We start from the raw sequence: 8,124 nt of genomic DNA, 5'->3' as shown, positions 1-8,124 counted from the left end.
ATCTTGCAGCAAAAAGGAGCCCAACTGAAGGCCTGGTGCTCAGGGCAGGGGCAGTGCTGCCTGACAGCCCCCCTGAAAGCACTGAGCCAGCGCTGAGGAGGAGAGCGAGCAAGTCAGATGCATGCCGTGACCTTTCTTCCTTAATATAGCATTTATTAAAAAAAAAAAAATACAACCCCACAGCATTTCAAGGTTTCCTTAGCTGCAGCGGGGTTTCTAAAAATTGTGCTTGCTGCTCGGAGCTGGCAGCTTGAGGGTAATGGGATATAAAAAGGCAAAAAAAGTGAAGTAGAAAAGGCAAAAAAAAGTGAAGTAGAAAAGGCAGAGTATGCTTTTTTTTTTTTCCCCTCCCCATCTAATGCAGGGGGGGGAAGCAAGGACACAAATAACGCTGCCTCCGAGTCAGGCTCCCTCGTGTGAGCTGCAGAGGAATACAATATCCCACAGTCCCACTCTGAAACCTCAGCCTCCCTCCAGCCAAACGTCAATGCTTGGAAATACATTTAAAAAAAATAAATTTAAAATAGGGTTTTTCGACTCTTAAAGGCGACTCCTGGAATGCTGTGCCACGCGGGCAGGCCGGGGCGGGGAGGGGGTGTGTGTGTCAGTGCCATCTTCCGTCGGGCACGCCGCACTGCACAGCCCTGGAAATTGGGGCTGGAAAAGCAGGATTGCATCACCCAGCCCTTCCAGCCTGGCTCAAACCCTTCCCCTTGGAAAAATCCTGAACCAGCGCAGCTCCCACCCCTTCACACCCCAACCAGCTCTGGCCACGGGGAGGCTGCTGCAGCTAGAGCTCGCTTGCCACCCTCCGTCATTACAGAATATATTTTATTTATGGAATTTTACAAATAACTTTACAATTCACATGACATAAGTTATGTTCTTTGTTTCAACGCGTATCTCTTACAACACCTGAGTTATTGAAATACTGAGATGAAACTTGAGCTTCGAACCGGACACAGGAAGGGAAACACGGATGAAAATCCATAACAAACTCGATTTGGGTTGCTTTCCCTCCTCATCCTCCTGCCTGCCCCATCCCTTCCCCGACGGCGGGTACCAGCCTGCCCGAGCCAGGGACAGGAGCTCTCTCCCACCCGTCCTTTGGCGGAGGGAGGGTCCATCTCTACGAGGAGCCTTGTTTCTCCAAGGGGTTTCACCCCCCCCATAATCTCTGGGTTGCAGATTTCTCAAAGCCAACTCAGCAAGAAATGGGGTTAAACTCGAAACGAGAAGACAACAGACTCATGATCCCCACTGCGTGTGCTGAGGGCCCGTACCGGCTCCAAGGAAGCCAGATGTCAGTTCTTGCCTCGTTTCCAGCTCTCAGGGACGCAGAGGACCCCCCAGGCACAGTCTGCAAAGCGCCTCACGGTCCCCAAAGAACAGAGCATAAGATTTCCCCCCTTTCGCCTCCAACGCGGAGGTTTTTCCATCTGCTGAACCACTCCTGGCAGCCACAGCTGCGCCCTGGCAGCGCCGACCCTGCCCTCTGCCCTGCGGAAAGCCGCCAGCGATACGGAGTTTTCCAAAATACTTCCTTGAGAGAGAAGAGAGGGCACCTATACCATTCAGAGGACTCAGTTTTTCCACATCGAGTCCGCCAGACGGGGCTGCGGCTCGCTCAAGCAGGGAAAGGGAGTTTCCAATAGCACTTTCCTTCCAACTACTGAACAATTAGCAGCACGGGTAACGACCGTGAGGTGCTGCAGAGGCGGCTGGGCGCCCGAGCCAGGACAGACCACGCTGCTTCAAGGTGGCTCTCTCCCACGGACCAGCCGCAGAGGGAAGAGTGACTGAACGATGACCGTCCACACGAACGCGAGACACTGCACGGGACAAAGCAGAGCCCATCTCTCCTTGAAGGCATCAACCGAGCGGCCCGAGGACCGTGTGGTACCTCTGGGTTGAAGAGTGCTCCCAAGAAGGCTCCCTGCTCCTCGACATGCCAATTTTATTTTTTTTTTAAACCTGGGTACGGGACAAAGCCAACAGCCTCCTGGGTGCCAAGGGGACAAAGTCAATGCCTGGCCTAGCCAAAGCCACCGAGAGCAGAGGTGCCAATCCACGAGGATACTGGCAGTGCCACTTCTCCACAGGCAGAGACCTAGGGACTCAGTGACAACTGTTAGGAGCCTAAGAGGGACATCATCCAGCTGGTACCTAAGGCAAATTAGGAACTACAGTGAGGTAACAGCAGCCAGTGATCAAACCAAGGTGCAGCGCTACCGGATGGTGCTGAGGCTGTGCTAAGGGCTGAAGGCGCCTTGTCGCTGCCACGTTGGACAGGAAAAATACCCCAAGCACCCTCCTCCGCTTGGCTTTCCAAGCCGGGGTGGAAGGGAAGGCGTGGGGAGCCTCAGCCGAGTAGCACCGAGCCAAGGTGGCAGGGTGACCCCCACGGCCACCCGCACAGGCGACGCTCAGTGATGAGCCAGCCCTGGCACATCCACCAAAGCACGTCTGGAAGGCGTCTGCCCTCCTGACCCACCAGGGTAAACTGCCTCCCTCGGCTCCCACTCGTCAGCGTGGCCGCAAACTCGCCGCTACCAGGTGCGGGGTGAGGTTTGGGGAGGGAGAGAAGGGAACCTCGAACAACACGGGTGGGGCGGGCAACGTTATCAATATGATAATAAGTCAATTCACCTAGTGAATCTGGGGAAAACCAGCCCAGAAGCAGAGCTCTGAAGTAACACCCTTCCCTGGCTACTCCCTAAGGCTGGAAAAGCACAACCTAAAGAGGTTCACAGTCTTTTTTTTTTTCCTTTAAAAACACCCCCACACACCCCCCAAACCTCAGCAATTCAGCAGTGTCAGTGTTTTAAAAACCGGTGTCTGTTCCCAGGTGTTGGCGTGAGCTTGGTCTAAGGACCGAGCTGCTGGTCGGCCAGCCCGTGGTGGGCAGGAACTCGCTGTCCCCACACTGCTCTCGTGCCCTTCTCACCAGTGTGGCCACACGGCTGCCCTCACAGGAGGAGAAGGGGGGGGGCGGGTTTGCACCCCCCATACAGCAGCAGAGACCTAAGGGAGGGAAGAGCATCCTGCTGGCCTTCTCCGAGCAGCCCTTGTGTCAGTCCGACCCGCACGAGGTGCAGTTGGGTGTCCTCTGCTCCGAGCGCTGACGCCCAGAATGTGCTTTTTTAAATTAAAAAAAAAAAAAGGAAAAAAAAACCCAAAAAGCCAACAAACTCTCTTCACCCTGCTCTTCCCAGGGCATCGTTCTGGGCTGCTGAGGCAGAACAGGAGCAAAACCAGATGTGGCTCCAGAAACATTCTTCTGAAGACAGCAAGGATGGTGCTGAAATCGTGAGCCGTGCTCCTCCTCCAGCCTCCTCTTCCTCGGCAGCCCCTCTGTGCTTGGGGAGCACAACTCCAAGGGCTGGCTGGTAAGTAACTCCCCAAAAAAAGGGTCTGTCCCTGTCTGTCCCCATCATGCACCCCCCGCAGAGGGGTCAGGAGAGCGTCACGTCCCATCGCTGCGAGCACAAGGAAGGGAGCAACACGGCTAGAGGAGCTCCTGTCTCCCAACTCCATCCTTCCCAGGAGACATGAGGAGAGAAGGGATATGACACTGGAAAGAGATCCTCCAGTCAGTTCGGTCCTACAGCCAAGGGGATTAAGCTCCCCTCAGCCTTAAACCAAAATAAAATTAAGTCTGTGGAATAGCTTTAAAAGCAATGCCTTTTCTTCTGTAGTGTGATGTCAGTGCCCGCACAGGTACCGTCATATTCTTGCAGCAGGAAAAGAAATGGAAAAAAACAAAACAAAAAACCTTCCCCACCCCCCCCAAAAAAAAAAACAAAAAAAACCCCAACAAAAAATGGAAAAAAAACTGGAAGAGAGCTGTGAGTCGGGCTGGTCCTACCCGATCTGGATCTGGCCAGAGTACATGGTGAGCAGCACCATGATGGTGAACCCCGTCAGCAGCCCCGCGTTCTGGATGGCGAAGGTGATCAGCGTGCTGCCGTTCTGCTCGTCCTCCCGGCTCACCTCATTCATTTCAGGGAACTGCAGGAGAGGGAGGGGAGAGAGAGCAATGGCAGGACTCAGCGACAGGACTGGCTCCATCCTTCCCTGCAGCTTCCCACCCCGGCAAATGGTCCCCTGCGCCACCAGCCCAGGGGGCAAAGCAAAGCTGAGACAGTGGCCACCACAGATTGGCCAGCGGGGCAGAGCAAACACCCCCCTGTGCTCGCCGTGCCAGCCTTGCCTCCGGGGAAGCCAGAGCTCCTCCTAACCAGGCTAGAAAGAAACAAAAATTGGAGCACTGCATCCAGCTCTGGGGCTCCCAGCATAAGAAGGACGTGGACGTGCTCAAGCGGGTCCACAGGAAGGTCATGAAAATGGTGAGAGGGCTTCACCCTTTCATAAAGAAAAACTGAGAGAGTTGGGGTTGTTTATCCTGGAGAAGGCTCCAGGGAGAGCTTATTGCAGCCTTTCCATATGTAAAAGGGGCTTACAAGAAAGATGGAGAAAGACTTTTTGCCAGGGCGTGTGGTGATACAACGGGGGTAACGTTTTAAACTAAAAGAGGGTAGATTTAGACTATCCAGAAGGAAGAAGTTCTGGCACAGGTTGCCCAGAGAAGCTGTGGATGGCCCATCCCTGGAACCATTCAAGGTCAAGTTAGACGAGGCTTTGAGCAACTTGGTCTAGTGGAAGGTGTCCCTGCCTATGGCAGGGGGGTTGGACTAGATGACCTTGAAAGGTCCCTTCAACCCAAACCATTCTGTGGTTCACCAAACCCTGGCAAGGTCCCAGCCTCACACCAAGCAGTTCCCCCCCCCAGGCTCCTCATTTACCATGTCAGCCAGTGCTATGTACAGAAACATCCCCCCGGCCAGAGCGAAGATCCAGTTGGCAGAGAAGTGGCTACCGGCCACGATGCCAAAGGCCAAGCCCACGTAGCAGCAACAGGCAGAGATGAAGTTGAAGAAAAGCGCTTGGCGGATGGTCATGCCGGCGTTCAGCAGGATGACAAAATCCCCTGCAGGAGAAGAGGATGAGGAGGAGGGAAGGGGCTGTCAGCAGGCGGGCAGCAGCGTTGGGATGGCATCGATGTGGATTTAGACTGGCTCTGAGGAAGGATTTCTGTGCAGAAGGGGCTGTTGGGCGTTGGAATGGGCTGCCCAGGGCAGGGGGGAGTCCCCAGGATCCCTGGGGGGGCTGAAGAGTCGGGCTGAGCCAGCGCTGAGGGATCTGGGGGAGTTGGGAACGGTCAGGGTGAGGTTCATGGTTGGACTGGAGGAGCTGCAAGGGCTTTTCCAAATGATTCTGTGATTCTGTGACAGGGGAGGGGGATTCAGGGGCATCACCCCCCCACTCCCATTTCTGCCGTTTCCCACCCAAGCAGCCCCTTTGCTCAGCCTTACCTGGTCCTTCTGCTTCAGGAGCATCTTCAGGACCTTCTCCGTGAAGAAGAAGAGGTAGAAGCCCCCAAACACCACGGCAGATTTGGAAACATAATAATCTTCTTGAGGGTTGAATCCAAATGCCTGTAGACAAGGGACAGGACTGAGGAACAGTCTCCAGCAGCATCCTCTGTCTGACTTTGCCCCGGCGCCTCTGGGGCAATGCTGCCACTTTCCGACCTCTCCTTACACAGCCGCAGGTTATGGGACAGGCTCAGAAAACACCTTCGTGCACTTTTCATCTCCCTCACACCCCCAGCCAAGCCTTCTACACCCCAAGGCATCGGATCCACCACCCTGCACTGGGACAGGGATGCTAAATGCAGGCTTGGAAAGCTCCACTGCCTCGGCACAAAGGCGACCTGCCTGCGGGGCTAAAAAGGGCAATAAAATAGAGATTCTCTGCCTGAAGCAGCCCGGAGGTCTCCCTGGAGCAAGTCCCTTCCAAAGAGGGGTGAAACGCCAGCTCCGACTGCCATCCCGAGGGGCTTCCAGCCTCCGGACCTCGCTCTTGGCTCCCCTCCGACGCCGCCTTCCCCTTCTCCAGCCAGCGAGCGCCCAGCGAGAGAGAAACAGCCCCCGAGAGAGAGAAAAAACCAAAAAAAAAAAAAGGACAGACCCAACAGTCCTCACCCTACCTCGGGAATGAGCTGGAAGAGGGCGTTGGAGTAGAGAGTTCCAATCGCCAGAGCTATGAAGTAGAGGAGCAGCCGCTTGTAAAAGGTCTTCTTCATGAAGGGCACCACGCTGGCTCCCACCAGCGAGCAGAGGGAGATGACGGTCACGCAGAGGAAACCGTAACCCCAGACTGCGGCGTGCGTGCCAAACCCACCCCGGGGGGAAATCGGACGAGAAGGGAGGGAAAGGAGATCAACGAGGGGAGGCAGGGGAAGGAATCCACGCCGAAAGGAAAGAGAGAGGAGGGAGGGAGGGAGAGGGGGAGAGAGAAGAGGACATTCATTAGTGATTGCTCGTTCATCAGGCATTGGTTCAAGAGGGGCGAACCCGGTGCTGAGTGGCTTTGGAAACAGCAATCTGGGGAAGGTCGAAGCTCGCTCGCACCAAACGACCTCCCTTGGAGCAAGCTGCTTTTTTTTTTTAGTGTTGGGCTGGAGCTGAGTTTTGGCAGCCAGGCTGTTTCAGAGCCAGCACCCCAGCTCTGCTCCCTGAGCCCCCCACAGGACATCGGGTGGCTGTTCCAGTGCCACAGAGCATCGAGGGTCCCCTGAGCACCCAGTATGCTCCATCCTCAGCCCGCTGGGATGCTCCATCTGACAGCGAGGGTGGAGCGTACGTAGGGCATTTCAGGTCCTGGCAGATCAGGAAATACAGGCGCTTTGGTTTGTTTGTTTTGTTGTTTGGTTTTGTTTTTTTTTTTTTAATAAATAAATGTTACAGTTCTGGAGTTGAAAAGGAGCCTGGAAAAAACTTCCCCCCACCAACACAGATGAGAGCAAAGAGCAGTGGGCAATGCCAGGGGGGCAAAACCCAGCGGCAGCAAAGGATGCTCTGCTCAGGGGGAAGGTTGCACCTTAAATGCAGAATTTTAAGGCTGGATGTGCAGGAGCTCAGATCCAGCTCATCTACCCAGGAGCCACAAGGGCTCAGCAAAGCCACCCGGCCTGCCCGAGGAAGCACACGTGTTCCAAACGTGTCCAGTCTGTGTATTTATTTATCCAACTCCGGAACTGTGCAATTACAACACAATTAATTTGCGATGTATCTGTCGGTCCCATCAGAGCACCAGGAAACCTCACGTAAGCCTAAACCTTTGCGGGAACATCAGTCTTGTAAATCAGGGGATGGGGGGGTAAAAGGCAATTATAACACTTGTAAAAGTTGGTTGACTCGAGAGGGAGCTGGTGCTCCTCCGGGCTGTTCTCTGTGCCCTTACACCGATATTTCCTCCACCCCTCAGGTCCTTTCCATCTCAGCAGCCTCAGGGCTGGGCAGCTCTGCACGAAGCAGGGCTGAGCACATCCCTCCCAGGGATAAACTGCCCCACGGGGCAGAAGCAAACAGCTTCTCCCAGCACCTTCCCAGACCTCAGACCACGACCCAGCAGGGCTGGAGGACGCAGCCTCCCCACTCCAGATGGTTTCCTGGTGCTCAGAGAGGTGAGAAAAGCCCTGCAGAGCCCCTGAGACAAGCCCTCAGCCTCGGGTGACGGAGGGATCGGTTCGATTCGGCAAGGTGGAGGCAAAGAGGGTGCCCGGAGAGCTGCCCTCGGAGACGGGAGAGAGGCAGGGACTTTCTACCGCACCTCTGGGATGAGCTGGAAGAGCGCGTTAGAGAGCAGCGTGCCGATGGAGAGCGCGATGAAAAACGTGAGGACCCGGCTGAAAAAGGCCTTCTCGGTACACGGTACGATGAAGACTCCGAGCAGGGAGGCCACGTTAATCATCGACACACTGAGAAAACCAAAGCCCCACACTGCGGAACGAGAAGAAACGGGGGCCAGACATTACCGAGGCTCTCGGCGCAGGGAGATGGGGACGACCCCGAGACCCCAAATCTGGGAAGGTGGAAAAAGCTGGTTCCGGGTCTGTACCCCCACACCGGGGCCAGCCTCGCAGCACCGCAGCGGCTCTCCCTGTGCTCCGGACACTTCCAACTGTGACACAAACCGTCATTTTTATTGCAAGGAGGGTGGAAATGAAGCCACCGGGTTAGTTGGATGAGGTTTTCCTGAGTCAGCCCTGGCCTCGCG

The 8,124-nt window shown here is 55.3% G+C and overlaps 2 protein-coding genes across 2 annotated transcripts in view; both read right to left on the bottom strand.

The window, feature by feature from the left end:
• Nucleotides 1-817: 817 nt before the first annotated feature.
• SLC39A14 (solute carrier family 39 member 14) lies at nucleotides 818-7,978 on the bottom strand. Its single transcript, XM_026867466.1, has 4 exons — nucleotides 6,053-7,978; nucleotides 5,271-5,498; nucleotides 4,806-5,024; nucleotides 818-4,011 (listed from the first exon to the last, which is right to left on the bottom strand). Exons 1-4 carry the CDS (start codon nucleotides 6,398-6,400, stop codon nucleotides 3,865-3,867), a joined length of 942 nt encoding a protein of 313 aa, XP_026723267.1. The 5' UTR covers nucleotides 6,401-7,978; the 3' UTR covers nucleotides 818-3,864.
• Nucleotides 7,669-8,124, bottom strand: part of PIWIL2 (piwi like RNA-mediated gene silencing 2) — a 9,150-nt gene continuing 8,694 nt past the window's right edge. The window contains exon 20 of the mRNA XM_026867465.1: nucleotides 7,669-7,847. Coding sequence (XP_026723266.1) covers nucleotides 7,669-7,847 — 179 coding nt within the window. The remainder of the gene's footprint in view (nucleotides 7,848-8,124) is intronic.

This window comes from Athene cunicularia, unplaced genomic scaffold (assembly GCF_003259725.1).
Source record: "Athene cunicularia isolate RWA unplaced genomic scaffold, athCun1 SCF_47, whole genome shotgun sequence".
NCBI lineage: Eukaryota > Metazoa > Chordata > Aves > Strigiformes > Strigidae > Athene > Athene cunicularia.
This window is presented reverse-complemented; position numbering and strand designations above follow the sequence as displayed.

Coding starts and splice junctions, on each gene's coding strand:
- SLC39A14 (XM_026867466.1), bottom strand. CDS start 6,400: ATGCCTGATGAACGAGCAATCACTAATGAATGTCCTCTTCTCTCTCCC. Junction 5,499..6,052: donor TCTTCCAGCTCATTCCCGAG/GTAGGGTGAGGA, acceptor CCTTGTCTACAG/GCATTTGGATTCAACCCTCA. Junction 4,012..4,805: donor ACATAGCACTGGCTGACATG/GTAAATGAGGAG, acceptor CCTCTCCTGCAG/TTCCCTGAAATGAATGAGGT.